General features: G+C 38.6%; 1 protein-coding gene and 1 long non-coding RNA gene across 5 annotated transcripts in view; both read right to left on the bottom strand.

The window, feature by feature from the left end:
* The window catches only part of LOC148725064 (uncharacterized), a 249609-nt gene that overhangs the window by 52732 nt on the left and 176587 nt on the right, over positions 1 to 20290 (bottom strand). The window lies entirely within an intron of this gene.
* LOC111343477 (substance-K receptor) lies at positions 1199 to 20212 on the bottom strand. Of its 4 annotated transcripts, none has more exons than XM_022950665.2 (5): positions 20065 to 20212; positions 4673 to 4812; positions 4269 to 4539; positions 3870 to 4124; positions 1199 to 3541 (listed from the first exon to the last, which is right to left on the bottom strand). In XM_022950665.2, exons 2-5 carry the CDS (start codon positions 4774 to 4776, stop codon positions 3197 to 3199), a joined length of 975 nt encoding a protein of 324 aa, XP_022806400.1. In that variant the 5' UTR covers positions 4777 to 4812; positions 20065 to 20212; the 3' UTR covers positions 1199 to 3196. The 4 variants fall into 4 exon arrangements, with proteins under 4 accessions (XP_022806400.1, XP_022806401.1, XP_088585654.1 ...); XM_022950666.2 differs by lacking the exon at positions 20065 to 20212 and adding an exon at positions 8804 to 10130; XM_088729528.1 differs by lacking the exon at positions 20065 to 20212 and adding an exon at positions 8423 to 8786.

Here is a 20290-nt window from a genome sequence, read left to right as displayed (position 1 = left end):
AGAACATCAAATTTCCGCGGGGCAGCTATCAGCCGATAGTTCCTCGAAAGAAACACTCTATTGTTTAAAGTGTCACTGAAACGAAATTTTCATATCTGAGATATTTTCATAATTTAGTGGTTTGAAACACGCTGATTATCGTGGACTAATTTTTTTTCGCCAGAAAGAAGTGGGTTTATTACGAATCAACTTAACGGCCTGCTGCCAGTTGGCTTGTTGGCTCAATTGATAGAGCGCTGCACTAGTATCGCAGAGGTCAGTGGTTCGAATCCCGTACAGGCCTGATTTTTTCAGGTCTGATTTTCGCTATTGCATATATAGCGCCATCTACTGCAAAGGATCGTGCATCATACGTATTTAATACCGCAGTTCAAATTATATGAACTTCATATATTCATTGCATCTGATTTATCATCACGGGTTTATTACGAATCAACTTAACGGCCTGCTGCCAGTTGGCTTGTTGGCTCAACTGGTAGAGCGCTGCACTAGTATCGCAGAGGTCAGTGGTTCGAATCCCGGACAGGCCTGATTTTTTTCAGGTCTGATTTTCGCTATTGCATAAATAGCGCTATCTACTGCGAAGGATCGTGCATCATACGTATTTAATACCGCAGTTCAAATTATATGAACTTCATATATTCATTGTATCTGATTTATCATCACGGGTTTATTACGAATCAACTTAACGGCCTGCTCCCAGTTGGCTTGTTGGCTCAATTGATAGAGCGCTGCACTAGTATCGCAGGGGTCAGTGGTTCGAATCCCGTACAGGCCTGATTTTTTTCAGGTCTGATTTTCGCTATTGCATAAATAGCGCTATCTACTGCGAAGGATCGTGCATCATACGTATCACTGGTTCTATTTACCTTGCTACCGTGGGTCTTTCTTTCGCATTGTTTGTATTTATACGGTCCGCCATAATGTCTGGAAACGAGCCTTCAACCGGTAAATCTTCTTCCGAAGGGAGCGAAGACGTTTGCAGCAGTGATGGAGAGGATTACTATGTATTTAATGGCAATTTTGCGCCATACCAAGGCGAGCCCTTAGCTTCTAGTGAAGACGGCGATAACAATGGCGGCGGCGAAGATGAACAAGAAGACGAAGACGGTATTTTTTCCTCCGTTTTAGAACAACGTTTCGGACAAGTTCCTTTAGACAATTGATGAGAGCTCATAGCTGTGATTTTTTTTTTCGATTGAACCTTCAGGCTTAAGTCTAAACATTTCTGTTTACAGGTGTACGTGTGGAAATTGCAGTGTTACACACTTAGCTGGGGCGCGTGACGTTAGATGCTGTTACGAAATACTCCAGACGAGAAGGAAGTTTACATTTATCGGTCTTGATTCGGAATGCATTTGGAACCATCCCGACTTTTCTCCATTAACAAACCGTCCTGTTCTTGAAGCAACAAACTGCGTATTTATTCCTCCGGTCCAAACGCCAAGCGGAATTTCACACCGTTTGTAAACACACACTTACAATTCTTTGCTCACACGAGGAGAAGGCATTTTCTTGCTGCTGTACACCATCTTTGGTTGGCACAGCATCCTTCTTTAACCGCTTTGTTTGAAAGGAAGCTAGAGCCTTCCCCAGGATTTAGATCGAGTCGCTGCTCAAAGTTTGACAATTCAAAATGCACGGAACTCAGTAGTGATATTTTCGATGGCTGCCACTTTGCCCGATGTCTTCGCACGAAGCGAACCCATTTCTCGCGAGTTACATCGTGACGAGGAAACATATGCATCGATAGGCCCTCTCTTCTGAAGTTATTAGTACAACTTACATTTCCGGGCCCACCAGCAACACAGTACTTGCCAAAAACTTTTTTGGGGGCTTCTTAACAATTTCGCCGCACTCCATGCTCACTTGGGGTTTACTCGGAGTTCTGAGATGTATTCAACCAGTGACGTCACAACATTGTTTTGGCCGCGCCAAGATGGCCGCCAATTTTGGGCTCGACTAGCCGAGTTTAAAGGGCTAGAAGAAAGTTTTCCGCGCTCCGTTGGACCAAAAAAAAACTCACAGCGCTTGTTAGTAAGGTTCAAACTTTATTATCATGCAAAAATCTCACATACGAAAATTTCGTTTCAGTGGCACTTTAAATAGTAATTCTAGCATTCGTCTGTTACGATAATTCTCAAACATGCGCCTTAGAAGTATTTCTTTTATAAAATAGATGGAAAATGAAAAAGCAGTTTCACGGATTGTAATTATCTCGAAAATCGAATACTCCACGAGAACCCTACTGACTTTACTTCTCACAATAATTAACATAGATGAAGTTCGCAAGGTTGGATACTAATTTTAATCGTCTTGCGAAAATTAAGAGATGACTGAGTTTCATGCATCATATCTTCACATTAGTTAAATATTTATACATAGTCAACACATTGTCACGAGCCCCTCTGGAAAGAACTCTTTGCTTACAAGAATTTTCCACTGTGCAGCCTAGATTGCAATGAAATATTTATGCATCAAGACATATATTTAAATTTATGCCTTGAAATTCTATCATCCAATAACTATAAACTATCAAGCATAATCGACACAATACTTTTGTCTGAGAGGCCAAACATGCACATGCGTACGGGCAGTGAACTTTGATATAATTATCAAGTAAGTCTAGGTAGGAGCAGATATGTAACGAATTTGAGGAAATAAATGATATTTTTAAAACTTTTAAAATGTTTCGGAAATGTTTCGACAGTAACTACCGTCATCTTCAGTTAAAATATATACAAAATACAAAGTTGAATTCAAAGTGTACACAGTACTCATGGAACAAAACAACAATAGAGACAATTTGACAATAACAATAGAAAACACTTTGTTGTTTTGTCCCATGAGATTGTGTACAAACTTTAAAATCAACTTTGTACTTTGCAAGTATTTTAACCGAAGATGGCAATAGCTATTGTCCAAATAGGTCTTTTAAAAATATCATTTATTTTCACAAACTTGTTAAGTACCAATAGGAATTAATGGCACTCCTTATTATCTCTTTCACGTACATAATTATCTGAATAAGTATAAATCTACCACACAAACACGGTGGAGCTGGCGAATATTTTTTGTGGTAAACTCAGCAATTTCTGTTTATGATAAACCACGCATGCGCCTTACAACATTTATTTTTATGTACGGGTCGAAAAACTCTTCGTGAGCCTCAACCTTATTATTGAAAAATTGAATTTTAGTCGATATATCCAGCTGCAGTGTTGTTGTTACGAGAAGGGTTTTTAGGTAACTCTATGCTTGCACTTTCACTCGAGGTATGAACCCTGGATGTGCATCTGCTGCAAAACATAGCCTTGATCTTCCTCTTGAAACGGTCATTTAGAAGAGAATAAACAAGAGGATTTACAGCTGAATTAAACATGAACAAGGTGTCTGAAATGGCGTATGAAGCTTCCCCAAACATATGGACGTCGTAGTAGCTTAGGACGTAGATAAGAAGGCCAGTAATCCAACAGATCCCAAATATAGCACTGACGGTGATTACACTCAAAGTGACTCGTTTCCTAACCCTTAGGACACCCTAGAAATTAGAAAAAAAAATAACAAATCCAGTGGTCGACTTTCCTACTGAAGTGTTTGACCAAAGCGGCTATTTCGAAATTTCTGTGTGATAGAATATGCAGACTCAAGATTGGCGCTAAACATGAAACGCATTATAATACTTGAATGCTAAATTGCCGAGGAACTCGACCTTTTGCAAGATCTATGTCAATTTTCTTTCATCTGTAGGTTTCTCTTTTTTAACGCGACTGTTGGTGGCCTCCCGTGTAGTTTCTGTAATGGAGTGCACTAGATAATCTCTTGCTATTCCTTAACTGGTATTTTTGAAGTTAAGGCCTGGTTCTTACCTTCTGACGATAGGCGAGTTCCTGATCATCATTTCGTTTAAACCACAAACTATGAACAACGCTTGAGTATAAACCTGTCATTATTGTTAAAGGAATACAGGCTAACAGTACAAGCCACGTGGTCTCATTTGCCACACCCATCCACTGTTCAGGCCAATCCCACTTGCAGTCACCACTTTCGTCATCGAATGTCGTCACTGAGATCATTGGCGAATTCAAAGCCAGTGCAAAGATCCAACATCCACAAATGATGATCTGAAATTCATTATCACCGTCGAAATTTTAGTGACACACTTTAAAGTTATAAACTGAGCGTTTTACGGTTGAAATATTTCTTGGAGCAAGCTAAAAAGAGAAGGACAAGATTATAAGCGTTTTTATCACCTGATACTTTCTTACCTTCACTACACGCTTGTTGAGTTTTCGTCTACTACCAATAGGACACATTACAGTGTAGTAGCGTTCAATTGCTATTACAACAAGCGTCACAGAAGACGAAGCCGCACCCACCCAGGCCATGTTTCCACTCGTTAGAAATTTGCAAATATTTGAACCAAGTGCTCCATCTGGATGGGTGAAGAGTTTTTTCAAAACATGGTTAGGTGCTACAAATGCTGCGAAAGTGATGTCTGATATGGCCAAGTTTACAAGCAGATAATTGATGGGAGTTCTGTCGGATAAATGTGATAAATGATGGAAAAAGGTTATGGATGGTAAAACAGACAAACAAACAAACATTCGAACAAAAAAGAAGCATGATGACTGCAGGGATTTTAAACTGCTTCTAAACAGGCTCAACTCACCTCATATCTTGGTTTGTCTTTATGACAAAACAAACCAGACAGTTACCAATGATGTTCGCAATGATGAGTAAGGTAAGAATGACTGTCAGGGCAACGTCAGACATTTTGAGAGGCTCTCAAAACTGCTGTCGAATGACCTGCTAAAGAAACAGATATTCCGGTCATTACAATCCCTACTTTTAAAAGTTTTTGCAACAAGAAAATGTATAAAAATAACTCGACAGCGTGTCTAATGTAGCTGATTTGACATAGTTAAGTGAAATCAATACAGGATTACTGAAGACGTGCACGTTCTCTGGCGACGTCCGTCAACTCTGCTTGTTTAAGGTTACCGTGCACCTTCAGGGGTGTCTCGCGTGCAAGCGATGTAGCGCGTCCGATTTAAACTGTAGATATCAACCCCTATATCAAATCAAAGCTTTTAGGACTGGAAAAAATATACCAAAAATTTTGAAAAAAGTGAATTGTCGAATTTTTCACGACTTCTAAATGCGAGCGCCCGAATCACCTTATGAACGTTATATGTTAAAGCGAATTTTGTTTTTCGCTTATTTAATATGTTCCTCCATTTCCGGGGCCAAAGCGCTAAAAAAAAAATATCTGCGATTTGCCATAATCAATTTCAGTGAAAAGTTACAGAACAATTTTTAAATAGGATTAAAAAAATGTGGGGTGATAGTACAAAAATGGCTCTTGAAAAAAAGGATTTAGAAATAAAAAATTCGGAGACACGTTTTTGTCGTTTATATGTAAAACTAGCTACTGTCAAAATTTGAGAGCAAGCGAACAAGTTCCCTTTGACTTGTACCTCTTAAAAGGTGATTCGGGCGCTCGCATTTAAAAGTCGTGAAAAATTCGACAGTTCATTTTTTTCAAAATTTTTGGTATAGTCTGATAGCCAGTCCTATAAGCTTTAATTTGATATAGGGGTTTAGATATCTACAGTTTAAATCGGACGCGCTTCATCGCTTGCACGCGAGACACCCCTGAAGGTGCACGGTAACCTTAATGGTACCTATGATTTCTTTGTTTTCGAAGACCTTTATTTGCGACTGACGACTTACAAAAAAAATTATTCGGATTTTTACAACACTGAATAAATTAACGATATGGCAAAGGAAAACTGGAGTAGTTTTGAGACTCAACACAGCCTGGGTAATTTAGCGAATTCACTCCGAATTGTGAGTGAACTTTTTTAACCAGTTTTTAAAATCGAAATTCAGTGCCCTCTTCATTTGCATTTCCATGTTTCTATATTAGATTTGAATTAGTTTCTTCAGCTAACGATATTTTAAACAAATCGTTACCTGTTTTTCACCTCTCTTTCTGTAGACAAAAGTAATTAACAGCTTACAGGAGAGTCTCACCGGCTTGGTTCAATAAATTTACAAACATTTTAATTCTTTTTTAGATTACCTATACTTTAGTTAATTCAGTTTCACACAAACTTATCCTAATAGGATTTCGTTGGTATTAACGTATGATATTTATCTTTGCTGCAGAACGTTTACACGAGGCTGTGGTACCGTCTTGTGCCCTTGCAATGCTTATCGACTTTCAATCTGACCCTTTGGATTTTATCCGATGAGCAGAATTCTCGAAAATTGTTTAACATTCACACCGATATTTACAATTTGTTGGGAGCAGACTCGTCAATATTTGAAACACTTTTAAATACTTGTAAAACATCCCTCTGACACATCTTAAAATACTAGAGTATTGCATGAGAAAAGAAATACGTTAGTAATGTAAACAGAATCTGTCCAAGCCAGTGTTTTGAGGAGTGATTAATTACAAGTTTTAACAATACATCACGTCGTGTAACTTTGAAAAGGATGTAAATGGGAAAAGCTTCAACACAAATAAAAACAAATGTTTACGATATCTTTCACCGACTTGAAATGTTTTTTTGTGGTCGACATAAACTCCTTTCGTGTGATATATTCGTTTTCCTGAGGCTGAGCGGCTTTAATCAAGTGGTGAAGAGTCACGCAATGGAGATTGCAGAAATACGGTTCAAAACAGTAGCAGCAACTTGAAAATGTATTTACATTCGGCGGGACTAAACTATAAGTGGCAGTGACAAGGAATGTAAATATTTTCTATTGGTATGTTAGCACGTGAGCCGCTATGGCGTTAATTGAGTCTTTTGTTGTATTTAAGGTTTGACATTTGTAATGTTTCATCTCAGCTCTCGAACTTTTCTGGTTTTATGTTAAATTTTATCTTGCATGTAATTAAGCTGTTTTACCTCTAACCCCCAGAGGTCGGTACGCCTGCATTTGGATGGGGAATACGTTCCTATTTTTCACATTGGGTTTTTGGGTTTTCGTATCAGGCGGCGGCACACTAAACGTTTTAGCCCGAGAGGTGATGACTCACGGTTGTTTACTATTCTGTGTAACTTTGTCGGACAGCATTAAATACTCGGGCTCCTAGTTCGAGCTGCACACCCACTCTTGAGTATGAGTCGTGAATTTAAATAGGAATATCACTTTCAATTTGATTTTGACGCCCTATAGGCACAATTTTACTTTAAAAGTCATTTTCATGTAGATTTGTTGGATCGTCTTTCATTTCAATTGATTTTGAAAGGCAGGTTATACAAGGGGCAACGAATAAACCTCGGAAGTGATCGAGTTATACTGTGAGCTGTGTGCCGATCGCGATAAGGTTTTCCGAAGGACAGTGCAGCCCTGGGTGACGGGTTCCCATTGGGCTGTCATAACCTGTCATAACTTCTCTTACTTGAATTGCACTTGAAATCATTTTAAATTCCTTTCTCTTCTTAATTTCGTAACGAGTTTCGAGTAAAAGTTAAGTCTTTTCTTTTCTTCTTGATAGTATTCAAACCCAATTACCTGGACAGGACATGTATGTTGTCTGAAGAGTAAACATGATAACAATAAAAAAAAAAAAAAAAAAAAAAAAAAGAATTGGCGATTCTGTCGCACGTATGACCATCGGGGAATATTCTTTTTCAACACCGTTTATCAATGAATATTTATACATGTTGTGGGAAAATCGCTGTTTTAAGCAGACTGACGGAATGATTGATGTAGACATATTCCACTTGTGCACAAAGGAAAATGGTAACTTGCCTCAGGCTTTCGCAGTTTTTTAACCCTCTGACAACATTTACTGAAAATATTCATAACTGAAAATACTCATTTCAACTCTTAGTTGAAATGAATAAATTATGAATGCTGCTGAAAGCCGACGCCATCTGAAATAACCTCCTTCTTGAATCTTTTAAGAAATCGAATTTACCAAAAACTCGTCTAAATGTGGCCTAATGCAAACAGCGGAAATTCTGATGCTTTTTGAGCACTTCCCTTTATAATTTCCTCAAAAAGGATGAACGCCTGGGATGCTTTTCTTAGCGTAACCATATCAACTTATCTCCTTTTGCCGCATCCCTCACCTCCCTCAAAAAGCTTATCGGTTAAACAGCTTCTGAGAAAGGCAGGTGTAAAGAAGGGGTTAGTAGCTCTTTAAGTCTGAAAATCTAAGTTATTTTCCAAAGAATTATTTCAATATTCTGTGTTGAAAAAAAAAAACGCTTCATTGCTATCGTGAATTGAAACTTGTGCTTTCTACTCCGCAACCAAGAGGATATACAAGTCCTTATTTCGCTGCTTTGCATTTCAACGATCATTGATAAAAACTAAGAAGAGTTTCCCGTAAAAGCCAACTCTCCTAGACACGTTCACTCGTTTCCCTTAGTTGTTCGTTGTAAGCGATACTAACAAATATAATCGACTGATTCCAATGTGTGATGATGTCTTCTATCCGGGTGTATAGTCAGAAAAAATTCGAAACAAGAATCACTTCAAACATGCTTGATTTATCATTGTTGTTTGTCTTTCATTTGGATGCCGCCACCAATGCACGAGAGTGATTAGTAAAATTTGTTATGTATCGCCGCCTTTGCAATCTTATCCTTTCGACACAATAGTTTTGGAAAACAATCGAAACATATCATTATTTTAACTTAGTAAAATAGTTACGAGATGTAAATCAGAACGAGGTTTATTACAAACAGAAGAGAATCCTTCTTAAAAAATATGTCTTTGGCGATCTGTGTTTTTTGAACAGATCTTTTATTTTAAAATATAAGACTGAACTAACCTGAATTAGTTGTCTTGACAGCAATCTGTCTGATCTGCATTCACTGATATAAATATGTTATGTTAATCAAGTGATATCGCGAGTGCAGCCAAAACGTTCTTAATTTGATAACACAATCCTTGTCCTAAAATTGAAAGTACCACACGGAAAAACAAAAACATTCAAACCTCTCCGATACACACAACACAGACACATCTCTTAGTTAACCTTGTTAAGAGTTTAAAGGAAAGGCTATTTGATCGCTTAACAATGAAGTATCTGCATGTACCTTCTCGGCTTTTCAGTCTCAATTTTCTTTAAATTTCTTTCCTTTTTGAATTATTCCTTTTATTTTGGATTACTTGGTAAACTTAAGGAATAATATGGGGTGCACCTGCAAAACAATTAGGGTCACTTTGTTTTTTTAATTTTTTTTCCTCTTTTTTTTTCCTTTTTAATTATTGTGGCTCCGGCCTTTTAATTTAGACTACTTGGTACACTTGAGAAATAATATTGGGTGCACCTGCAAATTAATTAAGGTTGCTTGTTTTTTTTTTTATGTTGTAATATTCACGTTTTGTTAGTACCCTTATTCTGCAAGCCCGCAACAAAGCATTCCTTGAAATGTTGCCTTGAACCACGATTCATTGTAACGAATGCAAACCTCTGTTTCCGCTCGTAATGTGAATATTGGATATCTCGACGTCACTTTGTTTACGTTCCGAATTAAAATCTGCCATAACTTACCGCGCTTTGGTTATCTAATAAATGCACCAATGACAAAGAAAAACAACAACACTTGGCGGATGTCCGCCGCCAATCTCTAAAGACTCCACAGAAAATATGTTTTCAGAAAGGACAGTTTTAATTCTGGCATAACCTCCGGAGAGCCTAGTTGAGCCCCCTTAGGGCTTTATTTTTTTTTCACTTGGAAATCCTTTTAAAGTGAATAAATTTGATGACAATTTCACCAAGAGACAAACAAGATGATAATTAAAATACATTTTTTTAAACTTTACTTTGTGAAAATAACACCGAGAACCAGCTTATGAATGCTCCACAAGTCGATAGCTTTACAAGGAAACCAACAAGCAATTGATATTTATTAATAGTTCATTTGCGTTTTAAGAGATTCCCTCTGGGAGAAAGAAATCCAAAGTGATTTGTATGTCTTCTTTTATGGCCTTCGATGCACATTTCAAGATTATGATCATGATGATACAATTATTTTTGTTCTTATTTTTTATCCTTATCATCTATCTCTACTCATCCAGCTAGTTGCAGGATGGGAATCCATTTAAGTACTTAAGGTCTTGTTGTTGCTTAAGTAAATATACTTATCACGAGCGCTTTAATCTGATATCTTCAATCATATGCACCTGTCGCTGAATCTTGGCAGCTTCCTTTCTTATAAGCATAGTGATAATTCGTACGAAAGCTATGAACCTGTAAGTGTCTTATCATGGATAAAGATCTAGGAAAACAGAATGGTTTTATTTACAATAAACTAATGTGCCAGTTTTACGATTTTTACTTTCTTAGGTCTCCGACTTTGTGCGTGGGGCTTACAATGGTATGCATACACGCAACAAATATTGTTTCTATTCCAGGGAATCGCTAGGATGAATCGAGGGATTTTCATTCAAAAATGGCTTCAATATCCAAAGTTTCTGTCACAGTGTTTGAACAAATGATGAGCAAATTATGACTAAGGGTGAATCGTTCTTCTAGCCGACAGCATTCGTCTTTGAGGGATTTTCATAATGAAAGTATAATGTAAATTCCTCTTTTTACAGTAGTGCCACAAATTTGATCGGCGGGGTGAACCCAAGAAAAAGCACAAGCAGATGTAATGGTGGTCGACCGATAACGACCATAAGAGAATGGAGGGCGAGTATTTTCTGTTTTTGAGGAACCGAATCTCGATAAAACGGTTTACCACGTGAAAAGTACCTTTTTTCGCAGCTCGAGTTAAAAGGGGCCAAAGCGCTAAAAAAAGTGTCTGCGATTTGCCATAATCAATTTCAGTGAAAAGTTACAGAACATATTTTAAATAGGATTAAAAAAATGTGGAGTGATAGTACCAAAATGGCTCTTGAAATAAAAGGATTTAGAAATAAAAAAATCGGAGACACGTTTTTGTTTTTTGTATGTAAAACTAGCTGCTGTCAAAATTTGAGAGCAATCGAACAAATTCCCTTTGACTTGTAGCTCTTAAGTATGGGGCGCCAAATGTATTTTTATTATTTAGAGTGGTTATTTGTATATAACCAAAACAAGTATGGTTATATGTAAATAACCACATTGCTATTTGGTTATTTATAAATAACCAAAACGAGACATTGGTTATTTAGCAAATAACCAAAACATGAATGTGGTTATTTGCTAAATAACCAAAATTGCAAAGTGGTTATTTGCTAAATAACCAAAACTGAAAATTGCTTATTTGTAAATAACCAAAACTGAAAATTGGCTATGTGCTAAATAATCAAAACCCGAAATTGGTTTTTTGTAAATAACCAAAACTGAAAATTGGTTATTTGCTAAATAACCAAAACTGAAAATTGGTTATTTGCTAAATAACCAAAACTGAAAATTAGTTATTTGCTAAATAACCAAAACTGAAAATTGGTTATTTGCTAAATAACCAAAACTGAAAATTGGTTCAGTTTGTAAATAACCAAAACTGAAAATTGGTTATTTGCTAAGCTGGAGACCCCCCTTCCCTTCTGGGGGTCTCCAGTTTCTGTTGTTATAGCAGAAATTGTGATGCAGAACATCGAGGAACACGCCCTTTCGACTTGCCGACAGACGATACCGCTTTGGTTACGTTACGTTGACGACACATTCACCGCCGTTCGACACGACGAAATCGACGCATTTCACCACCACCTTAACGAACAAAACACTGACATACAGTTTACCAGAGAAGTCGAAGAAAATGGCAAACTTCCTTTTCTAGACTTCCTGGTAAGCCACAACGACAACTCATTACGGACGACAGTTTACAGGAAACCGACACACACCGAAAGATTACTAGACGAGTCATCCTACAACCCTACATCACACAAAGCCACAACTGTCAGAACTCTAACACGACGCGCACAACTAGTATGCGGCTCGACAGACAGCTTATCCGACGAGAACAAATACCTTCACCGTGTTTTTTCGAAGAACAACTACAACAACGACTTCATCCGACGAAACACTCACCGACCCACTACCACTACCGAAACAAACGACACCGCAACCCCTACGACTACAGCAACCATACCGTACATAGAAGGCATGTCTGAAAACATCTCGCGCATCTTACTACCCTTCAATATCCGCGTCGCCCACAAACCTATCACCACACTACGTCAGGTACTAACCAACGTTAAAGACAAAGCCGAACCGAGGAACAGACATGGAACGATTTACAAGATCAATTGTTCTGACTGCCAAGCCTCCTACATCGGTGACACTGGCAGAAACCTCACAACAAGACTGATTGAACACAGACGGGCGACGAGGAAAGGTGATGACAGCAATCACATTGCTGAACACCATCGACTTACCAACCACAACATTGACTGGGACTCTGCGCAATGCCTAACCTACAGCACTGACTATTTTCAACGACTGACTCTGGAAAGCTGGTTTACTAACTTAGAACAGACTCCCCTAAAACAGATGTCAACAACTACCCGCTCCATACAAACGACTCATTCACGACATAAACATCACCAACGACCGAAAAATAACGACCTAACTTTACCGACAGATCGAAACAGACCAATCACGACCGACTTACGTCACTTGAGTCTTACAGCCAATAACATCACGCGCACAGCAAAACCAACTGATCATTTGACACGAACTGGAATAAGAACATTCCACTGACAACAATCATTCACTTGACTCTGATGACGACTTCCGCACAGGTTGTCGAAACGTCAGTCACTACCACCGACAACAGTCCTTCTCAGGACTACACTCACCCGGACATCTTCACATTTCTGAAACAGTCATATAGCCTAATCCCGTACACGACGAAAACTCGCGAACATTTTCTGCTTGGCTTCCAGAATCTCCCCGTCGATTTTGTAAAATTTAGCAACTCGGAGAAGCTTTTTTTATCTGGTGTTTCACTCTGACAGATATTTCCCAAATCACAGAGCATTTCCTGGTCTTTTCCGCTAAACCTGAGCTCAAGCTCAGACAGCATCTTATAGATGGACGCATAGTGAGTATTTATACGATGGTGCGATTCCGGTGTCTGCGTTTGTCTTTGCGCGTGTTCGCCTACAAGGGTTTGAAGGCGACAGGACGGCGTTTGTCTAGGTGCCCTGGTTTCTCGTAATTCAAACTAAGAAATGGTCAGCCAATTCTTCATTTTCAGACCCATTGCTGATGCTAACTGCCATACACTTTTGAAACTTTCTTCACTCCGACACTGGCGCAGGGTCTGAATAGTCAAGTCGGCATTTCTACGAGCGGAGATGACGTCGACCGTCTTCCCCTGAAGATATCGGCACAGACTACTAGTGTTGCTTAGGATTACTTTCAGTACACACAGCCCAAAGACAAACTCCAAGTCGCAAATGGCGTTCAATAAGGCTCTGCTCTCAGAGTAGGTTTTTGGATCTTTGTCTGAAGACAGTGTGAGCAGGGCTTTTACAATTCGTTCCATTTGCCCGTGTACGGCCTTTGCGGCTTCCCACCGGCATGACCATCGCGTGGTACTTAATGAATTCAGCGTCAGTTCTAGATCCTCACCTTTTACGTCTGTGTCACTAAACAAGGCGTGTCGTTTGGGACTCGCTTCTAAAAGGTTATACGGAGCCTGGAAAGTTACCAGAGCGTTTCGCAATGGTTCAGTCTGTGTCATAGTATCCTTAAGGGCGAGGTTGAGCACATGTCCGTAACAGTGGACGTAGATACCGAGCGGGGAGCACTCTTCCATTCTTTACGCCATAAAGGACGTGGTAAACCCAGTTAAATTCACACGAGACAGTGGTTGCCGAGCACGTGACTCAGATCCTCTGAGAGTCTCCAGTAGATAATCTACAATATGATTCTAGAAAGTTACACCGAAATTGACTCTAATTAATTCACGGCTGGAAATTCCCCACTGTAACTAGTGCAGTGCAGCACGGACTGCACAGTGCCCAACAACAACAAAATTACAAATATGTATATCAACATATGATCCCCTTCAAAAATAACCAGAAAGTGATCACGCGCTAGGCAACCACTGTCTCGCGTGAATTTAATTGCCTTTACAACGTAGGCTCGATTACCAGCCGCTGTTCGGGAAATTGAGCCCGCACTCATCCCCCCGAAGGGGAAGATCAAAGACCGGACCCGGGAGACGGTGAAAAACGAGCCTATTTACAACGCCGACTTCAGGTTGAAATAGAAAATATCTCTTCGAAAAAAATACACAGACACACGCAAGCTTCTTTAAAAACTAGCTTTGCCCAATTTCTCGTGCTGCCCAAAAAATCTGAGTTGCCAAAAATTTGGGGGGACTGCAGCTCCCCCCCCCCCCCCGCCTCCTCCGGCCCGTACGCCTATGCCTCCTTATGATATAAGGAACTCTGAAAACAAACTAGCTGTTCCATTGCCCCGCACCAATTTCCTGAAAAATAGCTTTAGCTATAACGGTGCAGTTATCTGGAACAGCTTGTCCCCTGAATTTCGGCAAGCAAAATCACTTCAATCTTTTCGAAATGGTTGTCGCGATTTCTTCGTCTGAATCGACAAAGCGCTCACGGCATCTGTGTAAAGCAGAATTTCTTTATTTTTTCTATTTCACTTTTAAATTTTAGATCACTTTTATATAGATTAAAGTAGAATGTAATAAAATCCTCTACAATACAAAATATTAACAGCGTAAAAAACGATCCAAAATAACTCACTTTCGGCTCACATCTACTCCTTTTTTTTTTAATGTCAAAGCGTCTGGAAAGCTATAAATAACGGAATCAAATCTGAGCAGATTCAAAGTCTAATAATCTGATAAGTAAAAGCATATCTAAAACTATACAGAAAGGAGAAAGGCGAATGGCAAATCTAGAACCCCATATAAAAGGCTGCTAAAAATCATTAAACAACGTCAATGGCTTCCTCGGCCAGAAGTAGAATGTAATTGTAATAATAGATTGTAATAATATTATTATTTTATCTGATAGAGTTACCGTGTCTAAATAAAAATAAAGTTCAAGTTCAAGTTAAACACTACTGGTTAATAGAGCTTTTACTCGATCGTAATAATTATTTTAATCGGTTTTTCGACTGACTTCTCTCTACATCAACATTTTTGCGCTGGGTCATAATTTTTTAGTCATGCGAAAGCGAAACTGCCACGTAAACACTGGACTTTAATTCTTATTGAAAATATCGCGTTTACGATCCTCCATTGTTGAGTTACCAGTCTGGCACAGGTTATGCGTATGCCTTTTGAGTCGACTTTTGTACCATCAGTTTTCCTTTGTGTATACAGTGTGTAATTACCAGATTTATCTGTCTTTCTTTTGTCATTGATGTTATCAGACGAGATCATGGGTCTCTCAGGTGTCTCGTTAACACAGACCTCGAAACCTCAGACCGCATGACAAACAACTAAAGAAATGCTACGGCCCAGACTCAAAATTTTATACGTTGTTACAAAATTTTCAATTTTTTTACAATTTTTACAACCAAAGTTTTCGGTGTAGTGTGAAATTCCGTGATCTCGTCTGATAAGATCACTGACAAAAGGAAAATAGATAAATTCAGTAATAACTTACATTATTACACGACTCGGGAAGTCAGAGGGCCAATAGCTAAAATCAGCCAATCAAAATGCCCTATTGCCGGTCAATATTCTCTCAGTATTGGACCAGGCACTGTCCCGGATGGTCCCGAATGATACCGCACTTGTGTCCCTTTAAACTTCAGTCGTGTAATAAGTCTCTTATTAACCAAGCTTGCTCGGGACCGTACTGGAAGAATATCGGCCCTCGCTCTTTTTTGTACGGACCTCGCTGCGCTGGGTCCGTATTGTCAAGACCTCGGGCCGATATTCTCCCAGTACCGCCCTCGCGCTCGGTTGATAAGATATATGTATACACAAAGTAAAACGTGAAGCAACTGATAGTGCACACACAAGTCCACTCAAAAGTCACACGGATAACTCAACAGTGGAGGATCGTAAACGCAGTATTTCAGTTAAATATAAATTAAAGTCCAGTGTTTACGTGGCAGTTTCGCTTTCGCATAACGGAAATTCCGAGATCTCGTCTGATAACATCAATGACAAAAGGAAGAGAGATAAATCTGGTAATTACACACTGCATACACGTTTTTCGAGGTGTGCGTTTTTGAGGTGTGCGGTCTACGGTCTGCGTTTTCGAGGTCTGTGTTAACGAGACTGCGAGACACCTGAGAGAATATTGCTTTGTACGATTGTACCAAAATGATTTCATATAGTAAACGTACAAACGTTAAAATTGCGGTAGCGTTTGTGAATTCTATGTTTGCGGCTAAGTCAAGAGCAAAGGAACGGAAATTCCGTGATCTCGTCTGATAACATCAATGACAAAAGAAAGACAGATAAATCTGGTAATTACACAAAGGAAAACTGACGGTGCACAAGTCGACTCAAAAGGCTATAACCTGTGTATGACAGTATATCAGTATAAAGTATAACCTGTGTCAGACTGGTAACTCAACAATGGAAGATCGTAAACGCGATATTTTCACTAAGAATTAAAGTCCAGTGTTTACGTGGCAGTTTCGCTTTCGCATGACTAAAAAATCATAGAAACGCCGCGGCCCAGCGCAAAAATGTTGATGTAGGAGAAGTCAGTCGAAAAACCGATTAAAATAATTATTACGATCGAGTAAAAGCTCCTTTAACCAGTAGTGTTTACAATTAAAACCACCTACCACCCCTCCCTGAGTAATAACACTCTGCCCTCACCCCTCCCTCAGTACTTGTTGACTGCACCCACCCCTCCCTCAGTACTAAAGGTTTACCTCCCCCCTTATAAAATGGTCCAAAAAATAGTCCAAAAAATAGTCCAAAAAATAGTCCAAAAAAATGGTCCAAAAATGGTCCAAAAAATGGTCCGAAAAATAGTCCAGTGAAGTCAATATTTTACCCTATGCCGAAAAATTCCCCCAAAAAGTATTCAAGCAGATTTCAACGTTCCAAACGAAAAAACTGAAAATAGAGGAAGAGTGCCAGTGTTTCTGGTAAAGACACTTGCTCTTGCAATATTGTGGCCCAGGACTTGTGGGTCTGCCTGTCACGCAATCCTTACTGAACATTTCGATACAGCGGGGGCAGTTCACGCAGCGAATACACAAACAATATTTGGTGCTGATGCATGGTATGTACAAATTTATAAACAATACACAAATCAAAGTTTAAATATGGCAAACATATTTATTTTACGGTTTGTATCCGTCCTTGGCCGCTTCGAACTGGACGATGTTACATTTTGGCTTGTTTTGTTTCGAAAATAACCGCTAAAATATTAAATCTCAGTTAACCTGAGCAGCGGAAACGACGGATGTTGATCAAGGTTATCTTTTTATTCAGATTGGTAACGATATTTCGCTTCCAAAGCGGCCTGTTGTCTTTTCCACGTGCGCACTGATGATTTGTCACCTCCAATTGCGTGACAAGGAATAGCGCGTTTTGACCTCTGAGTCACTTTTGTTTGGGGTCCTAAAATTTCGTAGTTTGAGTAGCCCGAAAATTTTATTGTAGTTGTTTGAAGAAGAAACGTTGTTCTTTCGCTGGATTAACTTGACATAACCCCATGCCATATATTAAGGTGCGATTTTACCCTCTCAATTTTGCCATTTTTTGTCCGCCAAACAAAATGATGAGTGAAATATTGGAAAAAAAACAAAAACTCCCCAAAAATTCAGATTGCAACGGAATCGAACAAAGAACACTTCAAACTGTTTGTAAATACGTGTTCTTTCAATTTGGAAGGTATTTGGTCACATCTACAGTTTTGTTCATTTTCAAGCGACGTTCAAATAATGGTTGTGACCTTATGAAGCTGACGTGAGAGCCACAAAACCGATTTTGCCGCCGTTCGCGAAAAATAAAAATGCAATTGAACTCAAAGTATTTTTTCTAGAAATAGTTCATCTAGACCTATATTCTGGAAAAGTTTGGGGATTTTCGACTTTTTTATATTGCACACCTCCGGGCGATATTTACGGACGGCCGCTCTTAATTCGATAACACAATTCTTGTCCTAATATTGAAAGTATCACACGGAAAAACAAAAACGTTCTAATCTCTCCGATGCACACAAAACAGACACATCTCTTAGTTAACCTTGTAAAGAGTTTAAAGGAAAGGTGATTTGATCGCTTAAGAATGAAGTACCTGCATGTACCTTCTCGGCTTTTCAGTATCAATGTTCTTTTCTTTCCTTTTTTAATTATTTGAGCTCACCTTTTATTTTGGATTACTTGGTAAACGGAATGATATGGGGTGCGTCTGCAAAACAATTAGGGTCACTTTGTTTTTTTTTTTCATGTTTTTTCTCTTTTTTTTTTCTTTTTAATTATTGTGACTCCGCCTTTTAATTTAGACTACTTGGTAAACTTGAGAAATAATATTGGGTGCACCCGCAAATTAATTAAGGTTGCTTGTTTTTTATTTTTTTTATGTTATAATATTCACGTTTTGTTAGTAACATTATTCTGCAAGCCCGCAACAAAGCATTCCTTGAAATGTTGCCTTAAATCACGATTCATTGTAACGAATGTAAACCTATGTTTCTGCTCGTAGTATGAATATTGGATGTCTCGACGTCACTTTGTTTAAGTTACGAATTAAAATCTGTCATAACTTACCGCGCTTTGGTTATCTGAAAAACGCAAATGATAAAAAAAAAAATAAAACACTTGGCGGATGTCCGCCGCCAATCTCTAAAGACTCCACAGACAATATGTTTTCGGAAAGGACAGTTTTAATTCTAGCGTCACCTCCGGAGAGCCTAGTTGAGCCCCCTTAGGGCTTTATTCTTTTTTTTAACTTGGAATTCCTTTTATAATGAGTAAATTTGATAGCAATTTCACCAAGAGACAAGCAAGATGATAATTAAAATACATTTTTTTTAAACTTTACTTTGTGAAAATAACACCGAGAACCAGCTTATGAATGCTCCAAAAGTCGATAGCCTTACAAGGAAACCAACAAGCAATTGATATTTACTAATAGTTCTTTTGCGTTTTAAGAGATTCCCTCTGGGAGAAAGAAATCCAAAGTGATTTGTATATCTTCTTTGATGGCCTTCGATGCACATCTCAATATTATGATCAGGATGATGCAAGTATTTCGTTTTTTTTTTTTATGTTTATCATCTATCTCTACTCATCCAGCTAGCTACAGGATGGGGATGCATTTAAGAACTTAAGAGCTTATTGTTGCTTAAGTAAATGTACTTATCACGAGCTCCTGAATCTGAGATCTTCTATCATATGCACCTGTCGCTGAATCTTGGCAGCTTCCTTTCTTAAATGCATGGTGATAATTATTACGAAAGCTATGAACCTGTCAGTGTCTTATCATGGATAAAGATACCGGAAAATAAAATAGTTTTATTTACAATAAACGAATGTGCCAGTTTTACGATTTTTACTTTCTTAGGTCTCCGACTTTGTGCGTGGGGCTTACAATGGTATACATACACACAACAAATTGTTTCTATTCCAGTGAATCGCTAGGATGAATCGAGGGATTTTCATTCAAAAATGGCTTCCACGTCCAAAGTTTCTGTCACAGTGTTTGAACAAATGATGAGCAAATTATCACTAAGGGTGAATCGTTCTTCTAGCAGACAGCATTCGCCTTTGAGAGATTTTCATAATGAAAGTATGATGTAAATTCCTCTTTTTACAGTAGTGCCACAAATTTAATCGGAGGAGTTAACCCAAGAAAACACAAGCAGATCATTTGAAATGGTGGTCGACCAACAGCAACCATAAGATAATGGAGAGCGATTATTTTCTGTTTTTGAGGAACCGAATCTTGATAAAACGGTTTACCACGTGAAAAGTACCGTTTTTCGCAGCTCGAGTTAAAAGTCAAATACAGCATGGTGTACTTGTATTCGACAACCAGGACAAACAACTCAATAACCAAAATGTGACAAGAAATTTCTCTGAAACTGCGCTATAACACTGGTGACTAATAAGTATGATGCACGATCCTCGCAGTAGAGACTAAATAAGCGGTCACATACATATTATCACACTTGACGCACAAAACACTCACTCACCTGACTTTCCCATCTAACGGGCAACTTTCGGCGATGAAAAAGGAAATCTGATGAAATCAAGCGCAGTGCATAACAAGAAAATTGGTAATTTTGCAAAATCTGAGGGTAAGCCGAACTTGCTAATCTATGAATAAAAAAAACCGTATAGATTAGCATAGAGACGTCAATTCAAATGTAGATGTAACTGACACCAATGCTATTACTGTGGCTCATCCTCATTCGATGT

This window comes from Stylophora pistillata, chromosome 8 (genome assembly GCF_964205215.1).
Source record: "Stylophora pistillata chromosome 8, jaStyPist1.2, whole genome shotgun sequence".
Taxonomy (NCBI): Eukaryota; Metazoa; Cnidaria; class Anthozoa; order Scleractinia; family Pocilloporidae; genus Stylophora; species Stylophora pistillata.
The sequence above is the reverse complement of the archived record's forward strand: the minus strand, read 5'-3'. Positions and strand labels throughout refer to the sequence as shown.